Source organism: Catharus ustulatus, chromosome 9 (assembly GCF_009819885.2).
Source record: "Catharus ustulatus isolate bCatUst1 chromosome 9, bCatUst1.pri.v2, whole genome shotgun sequence".
Classification (NCBI taxonomy): Eukaryota; Metazoa; Chordata; class Aves; order Passeriformes; family Turdidae; genus Catharus; species Catharus ustulatus.
This window is the reverse complement of record NC_046229.1, coordinates 19,089,263-19,112,388: the sequence shown is the minus strand read 5'-3', so window position 1 is coordinate 19,112,388 and position 23,126 is coordinate 19,089,263. Positions and strand designations below refer to the sequence as shown.

Here is a 23,126-nt window from a genome sequence, read left to right as displayed (position 1 = left end):
CAACTTGATGTACACATACTTACTCAACAGGAGATTTTGTACTATAGATTAAGGCATCCCAAAGATCAGAGCTGTAAAAGTGAAGTCTCAGCTACATTCAGTGTACATTCATTATTTCCAGTTTTAAGTGAATCACACCTGGCCTCACAGTGACACACAGCGCACCTGCATAGTGCTGCTTGACAGATTTAAAAACAAAACCTTAAAACACAGTAACTTAAAAACTTGCAAATTCATTTTTGAAATTGGAAAAGGAGGAAAAAGAAGGCTTATAAAAAGGAGTGCAAGGGTATAAGCTGAAAGCAGCTGGCACAGGGTACGAGTTCAGGACACATGCCCTGCAGTAGCCACCTTTCACATGGTATGTGCAGAGGAGGCTTTCACTACTTGTCTCATCTCTGGGGAGCTGAAGATCTTGTGTAGCAATTCACTATTTACAGGATTTGTCCTCAGTTTCATTTTCTTTGCATCCTCAGTCACTACATCTGGATGAACTTTCTCTTCTCCCTAGGAACATGGTTTTGGCAGGGCAGCTGTCTGCACAAGAGAGGATCCTGGCACTCCGTAGCAGTTGCCTAGATACCACCTTCTAAGTGCCAGAAGCCTGGACTTGCTTTTTCCAGCACAGAAAACAAATGCCTATTGTTGCAAGTGGTAATCCTCCTGCAAGTTCACCAACTTCTGCATTGACTATTATTAAATTCTACTAACATAAGTGTAAGTAACATTAACTACAGAAATACAAAGTAGGGGACTGAAGAATGTAACTTTCTAATTACAAAAGCATTATCCAGAGCATAACATTAAGTACCAAAAATATTTCCAAAAAATGAAGCATTTTAAGAACTTCTGAGTGTTGCAAGGATGTTGGTTTCTCAGGATTCAAGGAAGTTGCTAAATCCTAAGTGAAGCTGAAATGAATATAACTTCCCTTCTTATGAGGGAACTGTCTCAAAACAGACTGAAGGACTGCCAGAATTTTTTCTAAGGTTATTCAGGATCTTAATCCAAGAGCCTGAAGTGCAGATGGCCCTAATCTCACTCTACAGTACTCACCCCCAAAGTTCTGAAATCATGGATGTAACCTTGTTACCTAAGGATCTCAAAAGTGCTGAACAGTCCCATAAGCACTGGAATCTGCAAGGCCTGAATTCCCAGGAACCTGTAGCAGATAACCAGGTTTTGCTTCTTCAAGTGTGATGTCTCACTGAGGGAAGTTTAGGGTTTGTACTACTGTCCAGGTACACCAAGCACAATATATTTTCCTTCCACTAAACCTGTCTGAGCTTACCAAGCAGTTCTGAGCCCAGAAAGCAGCTGGATAGCTGCTTCCAGCATAGGAAGAATCTTTGTATCTTTCTTTAGCTATGCAAGAATATAGAATGTATGTTGTTTGAAATCACTCTGGAAAAAAAGCTGGTTTTTACAGAATTCCCATCTCTAGAAATTGAGGAAGCTGCTGTGTGGACTGAAAAAAGATGTGTGTGAAAGGGTATATTATTTCAGATCAGCAAAAATCCAAGTTTTCAACTGGCTCAAAACTGGAATTAGAAATGTTTGCCCTTTCCTTAGGGCAATTTATTCAGAAGTAGCATTTATAGCTTATACAAACCAAAAGTCTGCATTCCTGTGAAAAGAAGTTCAGATACTTTACCTGTTTGTTTTGAAAAGTAAACTACTTTTAAAGATTTTGAGGTATCCTTAAGAAAATTGCAACTAAATGTTAATATTGATCTGTTAGCAAGATCACTTGCACTATATAGACTTCTGTTTTGCTGAGCAACTCCAGTCACTTGCCAGTAATGATGGGTGGTGATGTGGCAATTCTTTCATTGCCACAACAGCACATCCCTAGGTGGACCAAAACTTGTTGTACATGTACTCAAGCAAGGTATACCACCTGCAGGAAAAGAACCATTTAGAGTTCACCCACAGCACTGCAGAAGTGCTTGGTATTATCATTCTCTAATTAAAAGAACAATTTTTCAATTATAACAGGATGGCACCACAAACACCTCTGTTTAGAAGAGCTATTTTGAGTGAAGAGCCACTAACATGGAAAGGTTATCTGCTGTTAACCATGTATTTTAATGTAACCACACTTGAAAGAAGATGAGCTTTAGCTCCATCTTCCATCTAAGAGGAACCTGGAAATGACCACTTTCTAAAAACCAAAGCAGACTTTTAAATTGCAGCAAAAGATTCGGGTGAAGATTATTTTTCCCTGAAGTCTAGAAGTCAGCATAGCAAAGCATTGATAAAGACTAAGGAAGGTTGTGTGAATTCTGCCATCAGAGTTTAAACAAGTTAGACACACTTCTCTCAAAATGGTTAAGGTCAACCAAAATTTACTTAAGAACTGGAAAATGGTAACCTCTGGTTTATTTTTTATAATGAACAGGAAAATCTCCCTCTCTCTAAAGACAGGAAAAAGGAAAAGCTTCCTCATTTTGAAAGATGAATGTTGTTCACAAAAAGTTTACTCAAATTATCTAAGTCAATACCTGAAGGTTAATGTTTAAACAACAAAGCACAGCATGATGAAAGGAGTATTTTGTTGACACAGCACCACACGCAACAAATCACTGCTGCTCCTCAGATGCAGCTGCCAAGAAACCTTTCTTGCTTCAGAGAAGAACAGAATAGTCCAGCATGATTTCAGCTGCACAGCTGAGATCTTCAGTGTTGATGCTGTCAGAGATAAGCCCCAGGCATTAAGGAACTAGGGAGAATAGAGTTAGCCCAAAGAACTGGTGTTCCCTGCCATGGAATACAGTCAGTTAGAAATCTTACAGTTTATATTTTCCATCAAAAAATGCCAATCCCCACATGTGTCACTTGATGGCTCCTCTAACAAATCTCTTCCCGGATCCCACTAGCTTACTTTATCTAGCTCTTTGGCCAGCCATCAGTGTCAATCATCCTAAACTACCCTGACATGTAGCCTAACCTAGGGCTAGAGGCTTCAGGCTGTCAGTCTTGCTGGCTTTCCAGGGATGGTAAGTACTCATCCTAGGAAAACCAGCTTCCACAGCAGTCTGCATGCAAGTGCTGAGCTCTGACATCCCTGTACCTGTTGTGCTGAAGTGAAAATACATTTACCTCACAAGCTGGACTGCCTTTGTTCAGACAAGTGTGTAAAATACCCCTAAAAATTATTCAGGCAGTATGTCTCGCCTTGTTAATAATTTTTCACATCTATTTATGCATGAAACAACTGAAAACAAGTTACTGCAACACCCTCAATGCTCCTCTGTCCAATACTCTGCTCCTCCTGCAAATTTTCCCTTTCCTTTCACTTCTCATGTCCTGTAGCCAGCTGCTGCCCATTAAGAGGAAGAGAACCATATCTGTGCCTGTTTGAGAACTCCTGGCAAAGGACAAGGCACCAGATCTTCTCCTTCCCTTGCCCATAGCACTGAAGGACTTTGACCTAGCAAGCCAACTAATCACGAGAACAGAAACAGAAATGCTTTACTGCTGGACACCTGCATGCCCTGTGCCCCACAGGAAGCCAACAAAGGGCACAGGAATGCCAAGGAAGAGACAGGAGTTACCTCAAACAGCACATTCACAACAGAGATGGTGCAGTTACACACGCTTCATTTCCTAATGAAACTGGGCTAAAACATGCACAACTCTTCCATAACAGGAGTGCTATTTTCAGCTAAGTTTTTTGAGACATTTAAGTCAAATCTGCATTTAATTCACATTTTTCCCAAGGAAGAAAAGTTCTTCACTTTTCCTTTGCTGCCTGCAGAACTAATTAAGAAAGAAGAGATTTTAAACGTCACATGCTGTCAACTTTGAAAGGGAAAAAACAAAGTAATGTAGTCCTCTTCCAAATTTAGTTTGTTGATCAGAGGAAAATTCACTCAACTCACAAAAAACAACAGATATAGCAAGCTGTAAAATTCCTTCAAGGTGAAGCAGAAACTCACCAATCTCATTTTGTTAACCATCCTCAAGACCAAACACATGCACTGGAGAGAATTTCAAACATCAAAACACTCAGATTATGTGATACTAAATAAATTCTTACATTAAAGGAAAAAACCAGGTAAAGAAATTCTTTAAAATTCTTTAAATTATTGTGGCCTATAATTCCACAGCAAAGCAGGAACTTTGTCAGTGGCTCCAGGAAGCCAGTGGTCTAACAGAATAACTAATGGTTTATCATTATCTATAGTTAAGATTACTGCAGTGTAGTGACTGGCTGCAAGGTCCATTAAGTAGAAAATACCATGCCAAATCCAATTGTTTCAGAAAAATCATTCTTTCTTCTTATCCTCTGTGTAGATGGAACCACACTAGCAGGCTGCAGCTGCTCAGCTCCCCAAGAAACCAGGAAGGTAAGAAATACTGCAGAGGTTGTCATGTATCTGTATATATATTTATACATATCCCTTCCTACACATATCAGGACTACAAGACAGGGGTCATTCTGCCTAATGATTTAAAAGAAAACTTGTTCACATCAGCAAAACTGAATTTCAGGTTGTCTCAGTCTGGAACAGAACAAGGACTTCAGCCTCATCCCCACTTCACACAATCAAGCCTTCTGAGCAGCCTTGCTCACTGTAACACATCTGATACTGGGAAAACCATTTCTTGAGATGGGACTAGAGGATTTATATTCCTGTTGGCAATAAAAAAACCTACTCTTTTTTCTAATGTTTTGACAGAAGTACATGTTATCTAAGCACAGAATTAGACAAATTATCTGGAGTAAGCTAGTGTTTGAAATCACAGTGCCTTAAATCCTGCAGATAGCAGGATCTGATTAATCTTGTCACGCTGTAAGAAAATTAGAAAACGTAAGGAAACTTATAATGAATCAAAGAAACTGTTTTTGTAAGATGGCTTACAAAACTAATTCTTAATGTCAAACATTAAAAATGGCAAGCTACAAATAGTTGTATGAACTGTTATGTTAATCACAATATACAGAAACATTTCTAAGAGTATTCCCCTAGCTTTGAGGTTTTCCCCCAGTTTCTAGTTAGAATACTGTAAGGTTTTGGTTTATTTCATTCACAAACTGTATTCGCTACTGAACATTATCTGATACTTTTTTTTTTATCAATCATTTTTGGACTTCTCCAACCAATTTCATTGCTCCACCAGAGAAAAATGTAACAATACACAAAGAAATAAAAATCAGCAACTGCCCTCTGACAAAACACAATTATTTTAAAAATGTGAAATGGAGTTTGGAGAATCACCATGCTTATGGTAAAGTTTTACTAACAATCTGAAAACTCACATTCCATTGAGTGTAAGAAGTTAATCATGAATCTTATTTTTAGTAAAATTTTAATAAAAGTGATGCTTTTCACATTCTGAAGAGCTAAAAATACAGAAACTTATTTACATTTTATAACAACAAAAATGTACAAATTACTATACAAAATGCAGTACCATCTCATGAAAAACAAGTTTTTGGAAATTCTAGGAGTTAGGACATTACTAAATCTGTATTTTCTGAAAAGATACCACTTTAAAGACTAAGTATCCATAACTGAACAGTGATTTTCTTCAGATTAATAAAAAATGCCTTCATGACAATTATGACTGTCATTACTTTTAATTTTGGCTGATACAAATATAACCTCATAATAAAACCTGCTGAATTTATAACAAGTCAAAGCCAATATATACTCTCTCCCTTGAGGTTTTTGCCACAGAAATTATCAAAATGAGAAAAGTATAGCAACTTCTTTTTAAGGAAATAAGCCTAGCAAGAAGTATGTAAGTTACCCTTTTATAAACCCCTATATTTGTACACAATCAGACAGTGCAGATGTTTACAGTTATTTCAGAATTACACATATGGCAATCACTGTATGCTATCTGATACACATTTTAGAGTGGAAATAATTCAGCACAAGCTGAACACGCAGAATGGCAAATTTCAATTCACATTTCTAGTTGAAACACGCAAGCACATTCTGATACACAAAAGGAAATCTGACACACTTTTATTTTAGAAAAATATGGGACATCATATTGTACAGATGAAAAACGTAACAGATAGCTCAGTCAGACCCTTAACTACTGCCTAAATCATTGGAAAGAGTCACATCTGTGCGTTTGGGTGCTCGAGTCATAAAAAGATGCTGATTCACAGCTTTGAGTATGTATGAATAGGATTCTACCAGCACTTCAGATTGGGCGACCACTGCAATACCTGGAGTATAACTTAAAACATATATTGGATGTAATTTGGATAAAATGCTTTTTATTTAATGTATTAAGACTAATGCAAGCCCCTACATTATACCATGACCTTCAAAAGCTGACAGCTATTTACTGATTTGAAAGCCACCCAAAGGAAGGCATCAGCTGACAAATATGCTGACATCAATGTATCTACAGTGGTTGTACTGGAAAAGTGACTGAAAAATGCTTTGATCTGAACACCGACAGCTTTTACCAAATGCTCCAGGATCATTCAGTTACTCTTAAATGGTAACTGTGTAAAATCCTATTTCTAAAGGGAAAAAAACCCCACAACTATCAGTTCAAAGTAACACAAAGTAAAACTACTGAAGTGCCCAAACTTCCCAATATTCATTTGAACCTGTGACTCTGAAAAGGTGAGGTTCTCAATGTATCTATGTATGGTCCACAGATCTCATGTGAAATCCTTTGTTACTTTCACTCATGAGTGTACTGTATGATTAGTAGAAAATCTTTAGCAGACACAAAAAAAATGAAAGATGAAACTTGCAGCAAGAGAGCATGGCAAACCTGAGAGATCTATTAGTGCATAAATCTGCTTAAAAACTAAAAAGATAGAAAGAGAGAGCTAACAAACTACAATAAAAGTTATGTCTTTAAAGCAGTAAGTTGTAACAGGGTGGGAAATGTTTAATTTGCACATATGCCTGCAAAGGGGTCACTATCTGAAATAAAGAGCTGGTATTTTTCACAGCATCAGATTTATGGTAAAAAGCCATAAATAGTAGTTTTTGATATTATGCTTTTCCCACCCTGGCGAGAATAAACATGAATTTAGAAGCACAGTAGAAGTGAAAAACAAAGAAGAGGAGAGATAGAAAGCAGCAGAGAAAGACAGAAAAGGTGAATACAGAGCTACAGAAGTGTTTATTGAGCATGCTACAGAGGTAAGCAGAGTACACACAAAATGAAATTAAACAACCATCAAACCTCCCAACTTTGTTAGAAAATTAATTTTTAATTGTGCCACTTCCAAACTATACTGAATTTTACAATTCTAAAGATGTAAAAACTCAACTAATAGAAAATATACATGACCTTTCTTTTTTCTACATAGATAACAGAATCTATGAATCTTGAAACTAAGTACATCAATTTCAAAAAGTATTGGTCATTTAAACAGAATCAAGGTAACAGTTCAGACTGTCAGTGAACTGCTTTCAAATTAACTGGATCTGCAGATTCTGAGCCATGTTTATAGTAAAGTCAGATCAATTTCTAAATACAAAATATTCTGAATAGATTTATTAAAACTGAATATTACAATGCAAGGTAAATTAAGACTAAAGGCACATAAACTTTGGTCCCACCTGGTTGTCAGTTTTAGAAAACTGCCACAAAATTTCCTGCAAGCTTTTGCAGCAAACTTCCTTCATCATTGAAAAATACATGCACCATTTCCTGAACTAGCTTGACCAGTCTGTACATGCTCAGAAATCCACAACCATATTCCATATCTTAATTACAAACTAAAGATGGCAATATATATTGAAATGCACGTAAGTCATGTCAACTTCAAAAACATCTACGAAAAATATTCAGCCACAAACAAGACATTACTTAGTGCTGACATTTATATGATACATCCCACAAGAGTGTGTACAAAAAGGTTAAGATTCCACAATGCTTTTCACTTAGGGCTTAAAGTCACAGAAGTCACTTTTTGTCCTTTAAGAAATTAATATTCTGTACCTTGTTAATTTTAACTAATGCCTACATTCATAACTGAATCTAGACCAGAACAATGAAATACAAAAGGCCTTTTTTAAAAAATAACACAAAGCAAAAAGTAGCAAAAATCAAATAAAATCATTTTTCAGCATAATGCAATTTATCCAATTAAAAAGAGAAGTAAGTGACAAGCCAGTAGATAAAGCAATCTATCAAGCAGGAGAAAAAAACTTAACCTTTTTACACACCCCTGCCTAAACATATTTAAATTATCATGTAACAATGTGCCCCAGACAACCAAATTTGCTTTTTACTAGTTATGCAATTCCAGCAGTACTAATTTTCCTTTTTAAGGCACGTACGTCAACTAAGTTGAAAAAATGTGGTATTAACTTGAAATCTTTTAAACAAAACAATGGTTTATCTAAACAACAGTTGAAAAGCAGTTAATATCACTGCCTTTTTCTTTTTTTTCTTTTTTTTTATTTTTAAAACAATTGAGGAATGATAACAGCATGAAAAAAAATTAAAAAAAGAAGACAAACTCTGGTCCCCACTTTCCTGAACAGTCAAAAGGTGACAACACCAAACAATGCAATACACCTTCATTCTCTATCTGCCTTTTTAAATAGTTGACTTAGAGAAAGAAACTCTCAGATGGTGACTCTCTCCCAGATTGTAATTGTGAAGATCAATCAAAGCCTGAATAGCTTCTTCTACTGTTGACATCTGAAGAAGTGCCATCTTGTGATCTCTTCTGAAACAAAATAATGGAATTAGGAACTTGAACACTACAGGGTTGCTCCTAATGTTTGCTATCTGATATGCACTTTTTCTTAAGATGTGCTGCAAAACTCTCTTTTTAGAGCTATGTGCAGAAAAGGTACTTACTGAAAAAATTTAAATGCTTTCACAGTGCCTCCAGTGTTAGCAAACAATGTGCGTAGATCCTCTTCTGCTACTGATGGTCTACAGACAGGAAGAAAATAAGCATAAGCAGGAAATCATTAGTCAGTTCAGTGTGCTGTGATTCACATGAATGTTATCAGCTTACTGACAGTGAACACTTACGGAATATTGGACAGATGAAGTGTTGCAGAAGGAGGGAATATATTTTGGAAGTTTTTTGAACCAGGTTTCTTGAAGCGGTGCAAAGGCGAATTACCAAAATCTTTAGTCAGCCCTTGGTCATCAAGTCCCTCTCGAGGTAGTTGTACTGTCTGATGTTTAGAAAGGGTAACCCGAATAATCTTTCCATACATTTTTTGTCCATTAAGATGGCTCATGGCTGAAAAAGACAAGTTTACTCAACTGAGTGCTACTTTTCACTAGTTTGTGGTACATGACACAAGCAAAGAAGAAAAACACTAAAGCAAATCAAAGGGTCAGTGTGCTAAAGGACTGGATCAAGAACTAGATCTGCAGACTCTTTGTCAATATTTTATTTTATTTAAGGATCGTCATATTTGATTTAACTGTTGAATTAATTTAGGGTATTCATTTAGGTGCACACCTTCTGGAACACAAGTGCATGCAAAAAGATTTTGGATCTGGTGGATAATCAGAATAAGAGACAGACTGACAAATATAAACACATCTAGTTCACCTGATCTTACAGAGCCTAATTTCCAAATACTTAGACTAATGGGAATATAAACAGAAAACTAATCTTACCCAGCTGTGACTGGTTTCCATCAGCCATCTGTATAAGAGCACTATCTTTCTTATTGTATAAAATCTTCACACGCTGCACATCACCATAAACACCTTTTCAAAGTCAAAAGTAACCCAAAAGAAAAAGTTCATTTTAAAGCCAGCCACCTAAGTAATATATTTTGACATATCAATGGAACATTCAGACAGCAACAAGATCACTCACTCGAACTCAACACACTCACGAATGAATAAAGGAGATAAAGATTTTGAATAGTGAATTTTGAAAAGAATAATTTCTGATAAACCCTCAAAGCTATGTGAATGATACAAAATTAAAGACCATGCAAAATATATTAGCATGCATTAAAAGAAAATCTGTGTCTATGGAGAGATTTAAACAGCAAAAGAAAAATAGCAAAAGATTTACTATTCAACTTTAAGCCAAAGTGCTAGCTACAAATAAGAATTAAGGTGAAACAAAAAAAACCAAAAAACAACCAAACAAAAACCATAAAAACAAAATCAAATCAATAATAAAAGTATAGTGCTAACAATAACATACCGAAGAGGGTAAACAGACTTTGGGGCGTAACCATCTTTAGAAGGAGAGAAGAGCAAGCAGCGTAAGACAAGAAGAGAGAAGAGTCGAGGAAGAGCGGAGATGAACAGATCATCCATAACGAAGGGTGGTTCCCGCAGAATGGTGAGGTGGTCATGGATCATGGTTTCAAGGCGGTTAATTGGGGCAAGTTGGTCCGAGGAACATTTTGTTCAAGCACAGAAGCATGAACATAGGGAATGAAGACAGGGAACGTAGACAAAGACGAGGAGAAGGGTAAGACAGGGAAGGGCATGGGAATTTGGGTAAAGACAAGGAAAGGGAAGTTGAACACACAGGGAAGAGGATGAAATGGGGGAGGGAATACAGCAATGCAGAAGAAAAAAAAATAAGGAAGTGGGGAACAAAAAAAAAATAAAATATAGGTCAGTACATAGGAAATGCAGGAATTTGGTCAGAAAATGGTTGGTTTATGTACTGTACAAGAAAAACTGAGTAAAATGTAGTCACCCAAGACAAATATGGGTAAAGTACATTCATATCAAGAGTAAACTACAGCATTTCATCTCAACATGAAAATAAATTAAAAAAAGCATGCAATAGAAATTTTAAAATTTAAACTTTAACTGCGTAAGCATGGCTGGTTATGAAATGCAGGCAAAATATCTTTCAAAATGGCACTCTGATCTAAAACATTTTAACATGCAAGACTGTGGATGACAAAATAGTGCTAGATGATAAAAAAAGCTTAATGATTTACAGTGACAGAGGCCAGTTAAAAATGGAACAGCTAGACTGATACAAACTTCCCACATTTCATACCAGCTTTCACAGCCATCAAAATAAATGTAAAGGACAGTAAAAATGCAAAACTAAATTAACCCCTTTAGGTTTCAGAGTTAGCAAGAAAGATACAGTTAAGGTGAAAATGCTTTGCCACTATTTTTTTTTTTTTAGACAAATGAGTAACTGCAAAGAAAAAAAAATTACTAAGAGAGACTGGAAGAGTGCCTCGTCAAGATCTTTGGGAGAACCTTCAAAGAAAAATGTGTTAGAGTAGTTCACATAAATTAAGACTCAAAAATGTGAGATACAAGCATGAAATGAAACAGCAAACAATTAGAAACAAAACAGAAATTCTAGTTTACATGAATTTACAGTTACAAAAGAAAGAACAGGTGGTATTCAAACATGTAGTTACCAAATTTTTCTTAAAAAAAAAAAAAAAAAGAGGTAGCTGACTGTCAAAGGATATTTTAAGTTGTTAGCTACCTACGAAAAAAATGTATTAAACACTATCCTTAAAATAAGCTTTGGGGATTATTAAAAAAACAGCAAAAAATACTTTGAGCTTAAAATCCAAATATAAGAGGCCAAATGCAAAGAAATTATAAAATACTGACAAATGAAGTGTGACTAAAGAGAGGAGGGAAAAAAAAGTAAAATTGTTTCACTTACCTCTTCATTTAAATTGCTAACCAGGAGGACTGTATTGCCACCAGCTGAAACTCCAGGCATTCCCACACGGCCAGCAGCAGCAGCTGCAGCTGCAGCAGCAGCATTTGGAATAGCCAAAGGACTCAGAGCTCCTGGAACAGCTGCAACAGGAAGCCCTAATTTTAAAATAAAGCATATTTTACGAAACACACACAAGTCGTTTTAAAAAAAAAGTTTCTACATCAGTACTAGTGCTGCATACACCACTCTACAGAGCAGACAATCCCACTATAAAGTCATCCAACAGGTTGTGAAATGGGTTGGTAAATTCATGTAAGAGAAATGTAGAAAATGTTTTTCAGATCAAGTCTGCAAAGTTATGAGGTGTAAGAATATTCAAATAACCATTATTGTGCAGCAAAACTGTTTCCACTGCACTCCAAAATGCTTGAAGTCTCTAGTTTATCAAGATGGTCTAAAGTGAATGTTGAGTAATCAGCAAGAATAAACATTAATTGTGCTCTCTGCATCATTACATCCTTATTTCCCATCATCATTTCAGAGACATTCCTCACTTCACCTTGGTGCTTGACTAAGTACCCAACAGAGCAGTTGGCCATGTGACGAGGTTTACACATCGCTCACAGCCTTGGCACAAAGAGGGGGGGAGGCAGCCCTCTAAATCAAGATTCAGCATCCTCTGTGGCTTCAGTAATTCAGTCACCTGAAGAAGCATGCTACCCTCAGCTAAAGCTTCAGCTGTGCTTTTACATTTTCTTCTGCAAGGAAACCCAGACCCCACAGAGAAACACTGCTTTTGTCTGTTCCAGTCACTGAGGTATGAGCTGAGTGTGCTACTCCCAGGATTCAGGAAAGGTTCTTGTGATACATATTCACTATATATAGTTTATATAAGAACACCTTTATCCTATTTGATCAACATTCTACTTGCACATCCTGCAGGGTTTGGGAAAAGAGCACTGATGTATCAAAATACTTTTCCAGGACAGTAAGGGGTGACAGATCCCCACCTGAAGGAAATACAACTCATTTTATACTAGGTCAATAGCAATCACTTAAGTTTTAGAAAATGTCAAGCTACCAGGTCTTACTAGAGCATATCCAGTCTTCGAGTACATCTAGACATCTCTCCCTAACCTGAGAAACTTTAAGTCAGTCCTGTAATTTTAGGAATAAAGGAATCTAAAGAAGACTAGTGAAGTTTTTATGGTTCCTTCCATAGCTGGGCACAGCACAGCCAAGTAACTCATACTTTAAAAGGCAAAATTCTTCACAGCATCAGACTCCCCCAAGGACATTCTTTGGTTCCACTGAAGAAGTTAAAAAACAATTACTAATTTAACACCATACCTATGAAATATTTTCAACTATTATCCTTCAAAATTGTCAGCTAGGATCTCAAAAATGGGGCATTAGTGGCAAGTGCTAACAAATTATACCAGCACTGACAGCAAGGGATAAAGCTGTGTGAGCCCTACGCACAACAACGTATTTCCAGCTGTAATATTCAAAAAGTAACTAAACTGTGAGTAACATATAGCATATTTGCTATTTTAATTAGTCCTTACACAAAATATTTTGTTTGTTGTGGTTCAGTACAATACAGCTGTTGTTTATCCCAAATTTTTCTTCTGTGACGTCTCTAACTCTTTTTTTTTTTTGGGGGGGGGGGGGTGTGAAGAAGAGGAGGGAGACTATGTCTATTGTTCCATATGTGAGGTAAAAAACAGAAAAAAAAGAAAAAAAATACCTCTGATAATTTATTTGAAACCAGCTCATTTCATTTGCTAGTAATTTTCTCCTTCTTTCAAAAAACACTCATTGAATATTGTCCAATTTACAGTCTCAAAGATTTCCAAAACCTTATTTTATCACAGGTGAGGTTGTAGTAGATGGATGAGTGATGATGCATACAGGCTAGATCATCTATTTGATTGATATGTTTTTAACTGATTACTTAGCACACATAGATCTCATTTTTTGAAAAGGTCAGACAAATTACAAAGCCACAGCAAATAGCTGTGGAACAGAATTTTTGGTCTACAGTCCTCACTATACTTCGACTTGCCATTCTGATTTAAGCAATTAAATGTTTTTTAATAAATAAAAATAAAGAGTTTTTATTATGAAAATGCTACCATGTAACACGCTGTTTAGGACTTGTATGAAACTACTTAGAACTAGTACAAATAACAGGCTTTTGTTTTTTTCAGGGTATTAATGAAAATATACAAATCTTATATACCTTTTTTCCAGCCTTTTGAGGACTCCTCAATGAAGTTAAAATACAACATGTCACATTATTTATTCCCTCTCACCTTATCCTTTTGCGTGACTTCTGAAATGCATATTGCTAATGCCATTTTCATAGTAGGCAAACTGAAGCTATGCTAAAAATATATGATCAACTTCTGTGAAAACCACAGACACTAGTAATCATCTTACTGCAGGTAAGCAAAGCTGACCCAGAACTGGGTTTTATGAACCTGTTATGAATCCTTTTCGTAGCTCTATGTCAAGTAATCACCATCTGCTTGTACTGACCAGCTCCTGTCCTGCCTCTTAGGGCTTTGGGGAAGACAGCAGTTTAATATCTCTGCTTAACAGCAGTTTAACATCTCTGCTTAACAGCTTACAAAGCTACAAGAGTTACATCATAAAGTTACATTTACTCAAGTGGAGCATTAACTTCACCCAAAACCAGAGGTTATCTTTGGTTTGAAATTAGTGCAGATTGAAGCACCAAGACTTACATCCTGTCACTAAAACTCAAACCACAAAATTGTGTTGAACCTAAATCTCACTTTTGATATATGGATTACAGTACAGTCTTAGAAAGCCAACAACTAAAAGTTTTCTGTCGACAATCTCATGATACGCATATAGAAGATCAGCTACAGCAAGAATTTTTACAAGAGTGCCACAGGTCCATCTTGTGGCATTCTTTTTGAGCATACAAAAGAACTTGAAGAAGAACACACTGAACTCAAAATGGAGCTCTACTCCTTCATGGGGAAATATGCCCGCTGAGAATCACATGTGAACAAGGCACAGCAGACACGAGCATATGCTGAAGACATTTTTATCAACATTACAGAAAGAAATTCTGTATCAAACAGAAGGAAATAAACATTAAGATGAAAAAAAATTAGGAGGAAGGCTGCTGTTATCATCCCGCCATACTTAACATATCAGAGTTTGCCAACCTCCATGAGTCTCTGAACTTTTAAGTCTTCCTACCCTTCTTTCGAGTACCTGAATAAAGGCAGCTATAAATTGTATGCACAAGCATCCATTCTTTTTGTATTTTTCTATCCTTTGTCCTCTAATTTATATAATTTATGTTTTGTCCCTTTTCACACAGCAAGCAGCCCAGAATGAGAATCCTGTTCTTCCATACTCAAACAAGCACCATTCTCATTTTAACAACTGTCCTAATGACTAAGGCACCAACAGCACTATGGAGTCTTTTTGCAAAGCTTTTCAGCTGTAGAACTCAAATTCTGTAAAAACAGTAAAAAGGTAACTAGAAAAAAAATGAACAATAACAACAACAACAAAATCCCTGTACTAACCATCCCCGTTTGACAGAGGATGAAGAGTTAACAATATACCAAGCTCACCCAACTGGCCACTAGAAGAGTAGAAAACGCACCCAGCTTCCTTAAGACTCTTTTGAAACAATTACTCTTTTTACACAAGAAAAAGCCAACATGATATAAAATCTCCACTGTTCATCAAAATAAATGTGACTGACTTCAGCAATGCTCTGAAAATGTTTCACAGCTGCAGTAGAAGTCACTTAGCTTGTGCACCTTTTCTTTTTCTACTGCTTGGAAAAACAGTGTGTGTATGAAAGCCCACCCAAGGAGTACAAATTAGAATATTTAACATTAATAATGAGCGATTAAAACAAAAATGTTAGAAAACTCTGTAGTTTTGCAGACAAAAATCACAGTATCTAAGTAAATTTCAGGTCTAAAACAGTAGATCATAAAGCCCACTAAAGGCACTTGGATACCTGCAGAAAAATACAGTAATCCCAGTTAAATATATCCACAGTAATGCAATGATGCAAGCATCCACATAGTGTGATTTCACCAGGCCAAGCAAATGAAACCTGTTAATTTGATGCATACTGTAAGTATTATATACAAAGAAATACATTAGTAAGCCTGAGACTAGAAATCAACTTCTTAGGATTCAGGAAAATGTCAGAACTGGAGTTACATAAGTAACTGCATTTGGCACTGTTTTATAACTCATGAATCTTTACTCTCTCCTAAATCCCTAATATTGTGGGTCTCATTAATAAGCAGCTTTGCTTTTGTCTATTTACTACTCATACTATAGCCCCATGTCTACATTCTAGTCATTACAGGCTGACAAAAGAATTACTGATTGCCTCAAGGGTGTTCCCACAGCATTCATCTCTATGGTGTCAAACTTCTACATGAACACTCATCCCCTTCCCAACTGAAGCATGAAAAGAGAGATTTCAATTTTTAAATTATGGGAAGTTAAAGGAGAAAAAAGAAAGTAAACTTTAGACAGTTTTTTCTTGACACTTCAGATTCTTACAGTATTTTTTACTTCTCAAAACTTCTGCTGTAACTGCAAATGATACTGGAAATGTAAAGTCAAGCGCTCTGGAATTTGGGGGAATTGGCTTTGTGTGTACTTTACAACTAGATATGAAACGTATCCCTTCAAGTAACCTGATTTCAGAAAAGGGGCAAATACAGCACAACATTCAGTAGCCCTAGCTACAAGTCACCTCTTCCTGGGCTCACATCATTCATTAAGTGCCTTCTATCTTTCATAACAGAGAACAGAGGCCCTTCTTTCCTATATTAACTCGAACTTACTGCAGTTTGGCCCAAACTGCACAAAAAACCATGAAATCTATGTTGTTCTTATGCTTCCTCCAGAACAAAAATGGGAAATTATGAAAGAAAAAAATAAGACGACTACGTGGGAAGAACAATGATCACAACATAATATATCAGTTTTTATAAAAGTAATGATTCTATATTTGAGTGCTATTACATTTTAAAGAGTGAAAGGTGTTCTCACCAAAAACCAATTTGACAGGAGTAGGAGTATGCATTGATTATTTTGGTAATAGTCAGAAGATATATCTATCTCCACCCTTCTCAGATCATTTCCCCAACTTCTGACAAACTGAAAGGCTGACACGGCATATAGAACCCATGTAACTCAGCACTAGACGTGCAACTACACATTATTTTTTTCTTTTATTCACAGAAACTACAGGTAGCACCATAAAGTTTAGGTATTTTAAGCAAAGAGCATAACTTTTCCTCTTTGAAGGAAACCAGCAAAATGTTAGTTTCATAATCTGATATTACAAGTAATCATCAGGATGAAGAAATCATGCATATCTTGTTAAGTTTCTTACAAACTAAACCCTGAATGGGCCTTTGGAGACTACTGTAATTGGTTAGAAGGATCAATGAATATTTTCATGAAGTGGCTTTGCAATACAGAAGAAGAATGTCAACACCATACCTAGAAGAGAGGTCTCCTTTGCAAATGCTGCAGCAATAGCTGGGTCCAGCGTTGGCTGTCCATCACCAGATGGAAGGTCAGGACGAGTGTAGTCCCTGCTTTTATCGTTGTTGTACTTGACATTCAAATTCACCAATTTGGAAAAATCAATTCGTAGGGTACAGCAAGCATTATAAATATTTTGACCATCTAAGGCCTGAAAAAAAAGATCAGTTTACTTAAAAGACACGCAATACCAGTTGGTTGCACAAGGCTGAAGTTTTTGGTTATTTTAAACAAAGCCAGTGTATAGACATTTATCTATCTTACTGTCTAGCTTGCAACCAAACAAAATGCATTAACCTATTAGCATGACTCCAGGAAGCTTGATGTTCCCTTCTCACCTAAAAACTGGCTGCAGGCACTAAAGTGGCAAGGGACATTTTAACACTGTCAAACTTAAATTCTGTCTGTTGAATACAGCTAATTAACCTGCATTCCAGAGCACAGTTTAAATTCAGATATAATGCCAAATATATTTCTCAAAGAAAAAAAAAAGAATCTTACATGGAAAAATCAACTGAGGAAAAAAAAAAATCTAGACTTAAGTACCATTTAGACTGCCACCTGTTAAGGCATAGTATATACATTATTCCTGCATGCTTTCCTTCTCCCCTTAAAGGAAATTAGTGCCAAAACTGAGAGGAAACCAACTTTATCTTCTAACCTGATACTACTAATATTATTTTTTTAGAAATCCCATTTTCACAATTAATTGGTACTTCTGAAAGAATGCCTATTAACATGATACGTAGTAGTCTATGAAAACACTTTAAAAACACCCAACATACATATACACATATGTATGTTTCCTCCATCTCCATTATCCACCAGGCAAGTCAATACCTGGATTTGAGTCCATTTACATTTTGGGCAGATCTTCCTTTCACTAGAAGCACTCCCAATTAAATATGAGAGACTTAAAATTATGGAAACTTCTGTAACAACATCAGTTCAATTCTTAGGGAATGCTAGGAAGTGAAGATCCAGCTCATCTTAAAAATTAGCATTCAATCAAGACATTATGCTAAATATAAAGATAGATATAGATATATATATGTGTATATATATACACACACACTGAAAAAAATAAAGCAAAATTTCAAATACACAGATTATTTTATTTCAATGTTTGGACTGAAATTTTAGGCTGAAATGTACCACTTCTGGACCTGAGCTAGCTCTTGCAGTTAGGGTTACATCTGCAGTATACTTGCCAAAACATTCAGGTTCTGGTAGGGTTTACTATTTAGAGTTAAGCACTGCACAAACCTTGTGTGCCTGCTATTTTCACAGTGATGCATCTGGAAACTGAACATCTTGCAGACACCCTTCTGCTGCTAGGCCTGGGCCAAGGTAGTCCTCACAAAAGGTATTATCACACCTGACATCTCCAGGGCTCATGAAACCACTTAAAAGAACTACCACCACTACCAGTCAATGTAAAAGAGTATCTAAGTCAATATAATTATTTTACCATAGCTTGGAAGTTCTAAAAACACATTAAAAAAAAAACTATAGAAACTGGAAAATCTAAGCATTGTATCAACAAACAGCAATTAAAGAAAAACTTCTATGCTTGAAATTCAGCTTAAAAATGCTTTATACAATATTGCAAAAGCAGAATAAGCTTAACTAATTAATTCTGTGTTGTTGGGGTGGTGGTGGGCACCACCATTACAGCATACATAATTTGCTAGCTCTTTTATACATGGTGACAAAGCAGAATCCAAGACTTCTGTTGGTATTTGGGAAAAGACTATCACTTGAACACTTACACCTAAAAAAGTTTATAGTGAGAATCTGCCATCACTTTTAGAAGACTTCCTACCTTCTAAAATGCACTAAGATATGGATTAGAGGAATGTCCAAATTATCCAGCCAGTGTTTCCTTACTGTCAAATACAATGCCACTGCCCAGCAAGGGAACACCCATTCCCATAATGAAGAAAACTGTGTGTGAATGAGGCTGAAAGGCTGTATTCTTTGTCCAGGTCACAGGACCCATCAAGATTCCTACTTTACCTGTGTGTGGAGTCTGTAGAAATACTGACTTGTGACTTGCAGAAAGCTGGTAAGTTGATGAAAATATTTTAGACTTAAAAAGTAGCAAACCAAGATATATATATTTGTAGTTTCTAGAGTAGTCAATGTTTAAAGTTAGCTAAGTAACTAAAACTTCTACTGAAACAGCAAAATCTCTTTCTGCCAAAATCAAAGTGACCAAAAGTACACATAAAAGGTACTGCACAAGAGAAATCCCTTGTAGTTGGGAGACAAATGGGCAGACAGAACATTTTGAACTAGAAACGAAGGAGATGCACTCTTAATAAGCACTGGAGTCAAACTCTAGAAAAGTATTCAAGCACCAGAATCAAAATAAATCCTCACCCCAACCATCTCTATCAGCAGCATCATATACCTCTAACAGTGCAAGAAAGATTCTCACCAACCAGCACTTTTTTCCAGATTAACTGTTCATACCTAAAGTCACAAAAGTGAATGTGTGTCCTAAGCTCTTACCTGCATAGCAAAAGAATGTACAACAAACCCTCCAACACTGCTCCTCTCAGACATCTTGGGGAAAAAAAAATGACGCCAGCCATTCACTGCTAGTGAATGTGCATATAAAACATCATCTCCAAGAACTCTAGCTACTGCTAAGAAAGTTCTTGCAAGTATTTATTTCACATGTGATATTGATACCATACCACACCATACATGGGCCAAACCGAGGAGATCAAGAATCATGAGACCTCCTACAAATATGAGTACCATCCTTCATCTTGCCTGTGTCAGCAAACCCAACAAACAAGATTTTCAGAAGGGCCTAAGAGCTAAAGGCATTAAAAAGCCTCAAACCCAAGGATGCAACACTTACAAAACATACTCCAGCTCAAACAAGTACCTCAAAGTAACTGAAGGTCATATGGTAAGTACCTCTTGGGAGAGATGTGTCCCAAGAGCATTCTACAGATATACACCTGAATGACAGTAATTTCTTTTGAGACAAGTGTCTTAGATACAAGAAGTTTCTGTGGCTAAAATGTGTATGTAAATGCACTCAATTCTCAAAAATTTACATATTTTATGTGCAAAGGATCTGTTGCTGCACTTCCTAAACTTTCTGATACAATACAATCCAGCACTTTCCTGTTTACCTGAACACTACTTATAATTTCTGAGCATAGATTGTGCCCCTTAGAAGTAAAGATGTCCAAAAGAGCCTAATAGTGGGTAATGGCCCTGCAGCTCAATATCCTATCTGGAGATGTCTTTTCTTCCATTCTGCCGTGAGTACCTGAAGTTCCTATCACGTATTCTAGGGCAATGTAGATTAGCAGAGATCTTTTGCAGACTGCTACCAGCACAGAGGTACCCTGAAATCGTGAGTCAAAACAACTGGGAAGGTGGCACGTGCAGTCAAAACTCACCAGAATCTCTGAATCACCTGTGGGCTAAGGAAGGATCAACTGACCAACTGTAACAGAACCTCCAGTGGGATTTTTAATCTGTGCTGGGTCAAGATGACAGGCATGCACTACATATGAGCCTCAGTTAATTTTCCATAGATGAGTCATTAATAACTGTTAATATCCATGATTTAGCAAAAATACTTCCAGTACATCTGCATGAAGGAAATGCTCTGAATTAGCCAGCCTCTCAGAAACACCAGCACTCTCATTTCTCCACAATATACCAAACTACTGGTGTTCAAATATTTAAGTCTGCTGCTCATGCTAAGAGCACTGATCATTTACAATGAAAACATGCTATTTTTAATGCTTATGGATGTCTCCATAAGAATACAGACATCTTCAGACAAAAACTTCATTAGCAGAAGCACAGCAGTTCAGTGTGCTCCACTCTTGCCCATTCTCAGTTACATTCTCCACCCCTGGATAGACTGCTGCATTATGCAGAACCTGCAGTTCCCAGTCTTCACCCAAGGAACCTATAATGACCCAACCTGATGAAACAAGTATCAGTGGAGCCATTATCTACTTTTTCAGGAAATGAGTTTCTCACAAAACAAGTGGAGCAGGAATCAGGTTTCTCACTAGTTGCTCATTCAAATCACAAAAGAGATCCCACAGGGCTTCATACTGCACATTCTTGTTAGTGTCACTGTTTTCTCAGAACCTTCAAATGCATAGCATCTCTCCTTGGTACTTAGACCAGTTGAGTTTTTAAAATTGTTCCTTAACTTCCTTAATAAGTCTTCAATTTCTATTAAGCCCACATGCTGATTTCCTGTGAAGAGGGCCACCGGAAAATGAAATTTCCTCATTATCTTCTACAGTAACTTGGACAGAAAACAAATTGAAAACTTTACTCCTTTACCATGTGTTTGATATTGAACTCCATGCAACTGGGTAGTAGCCACCATATCATCTTGTTACTGCTTCCAGATGTATTTAAACATTATTATTTGAAGGGGCTTTTTTCCTATCACCTGACTGCTTCTTTCCTTTAGGTATTTTTCTTCTGGTGGCACTTCATGTTTAATCACAGTGGGTTAACCACAAGAACTGTATTTTACTCTATTTAGTTTGTGAGGATAGTCGGGAAATCAAACCTTCCTTCCAATTTAGCATCCTTTAATAACAGTAGCTGGTACTACTCTTAACATTTTGTGTATTTACACACAGATTGGTTAAAATACAAAACTATAAACCTAAGACTATTTCAATTTCACAATAAGGCCCCAACATCACTCTGACACTTATTCAATGAAGTTTAGTCATTCACACACAAGCTACTACAAGTGAACAGGCACTCCAATCAAAACATGTGAAACTGGAGACACAAATACTTGCTGGGTTTTTTTAAAGACCAACAGCAAGAGATTCTTAGATTCCTTTCACACTTTTACATACCCCATCCTTTCATTTGAAACTTCTTCATAATCTATTTCTAGAATTACACTGATAATTCTCATATCACTAGAGTCCATTTTGCAGACATCATTTTTCCACTAAATTTCCTGATAATATACATGACTCAAAAAACAAGGTCAAAAGATTTAACACTTGATGCCATACTTTGCATCAGAAAAGCAAAAATGGCTTTCAAACACAAGTCAAGCCTGAATTACAGTCTTCTGTAACAAACACATTTAGCATCCAACTATTTATAAAATATTTCAATTACAAATCTAAATGTCTACAACTGATTTCTGCAGAACTTGTTATGATCTAGCTTCTGTACCACCATATTAAACCTGCAAGGTCCATCCCATCCATACAAATTCTTAGGCAGTACAGTGATATATCTGCATCTCTCTCTACACTGAGGCATTATCTAATATGTGATATTGTTTCAACTCTGAAAAGGACATCCTTAATTTGTGTTCCAGATCTACAAGTATTTCCAGACTGCTTTTCAGGAGTAGATTATCTTAAAGTGGACCACCATAAATCAAGCTACAAATCATCTCCTCTCTCTTCTCTTCCTCAGTAGCATGACTCAGCAATGACAATAGCACCAGACTCTGCTTTTTAAAAACATGTTTAATTTTTTGTAATTCCCTGTCTTGACCATCTCACAGTTCTTTACTCAATGCTCAGTATTTCACTTGGTGATAGAGACAAAAATGACCACCCTCCACCACTTAATGAAGTCTTTATTTCAATAGTTATTATTCTTTACAACAGAAAATTAAGCCCATTTTTGTCTTTCCTCTACTAAGAGAAAAATTTGCCAACTTAGCCTGAGGTGTGAGCTTTCCACTTTTGTGAAGTTCTCAGCTAGTCTGTCATCTACAGCCAATAAGCACTTTCTATGCTGCCAAGCAACACTTAACCAGCACATCAATTTTAATCAGCCTTCTTCAAACTGAGACTGAATGTGAAGGTTTGAAAATATAAATTAATTCCATTTATCTCTTCAAAATTATAATAAAAATAATAAAAATCTCACCTTCCCCTTTGGTTCAACTTTTCTACTGCCACAAATGTGAATATAT

The 23,126-nt window shown here is 36.4% G+C and overlaps 1 protein-coding gene across 5 annotated transcripts in view; it reads right to left on the bottom strand.

Annotated features, from left to right (window-relative positions):
• Positions 1-5,965: 5,965 nt before the first annotated feature.
• PTBP2 (polypyrimidine tract binding protein 2) overlaps positions 5,966-23,126 on the bottom strand; it is a 47,457-nt gene continuing 30,296 nt past the window's right edge. For 2 of the 5 annotated variants that reach the window (XM_033067461.1, XM_033067466.1), the window contains 7 exons: positions 17,120-17,315; positions 11,588-11,742; positions 10,133-10,166; positions 9,589-9,681; positions 8,986-9,202; positions 8,806-8,883; positions 5,966-8,671 (listed from right to left, as the gene is read on the bottom strand). In XM_033067461.1, the coding sequence (XP_032923352.1) occupies positions 8,539-8,671; positions 8,806-8,883; positions 8,986-9,202; positions 9,589-9,681; positions 10,133-10,166; positions 11,588-11,742; positions 17,120-17,315 (906 nt within the window). In that variant the 3' untranslated portion in view covers positions 5,966-8,538. The remainder of the gene's footprint in view (positions 8,672-8,805; positions 8,884-8,985; positions 9,203-9,588; positions 9,682-10,132; positions 10,167-11,587; positions 11,743-17,119; positions 17,316-23,126) is intronic. The other 3 variants (XM_033067462.1, XM_033067463.1, XM_033067465.1) reach the window with 3 other exon arrangements.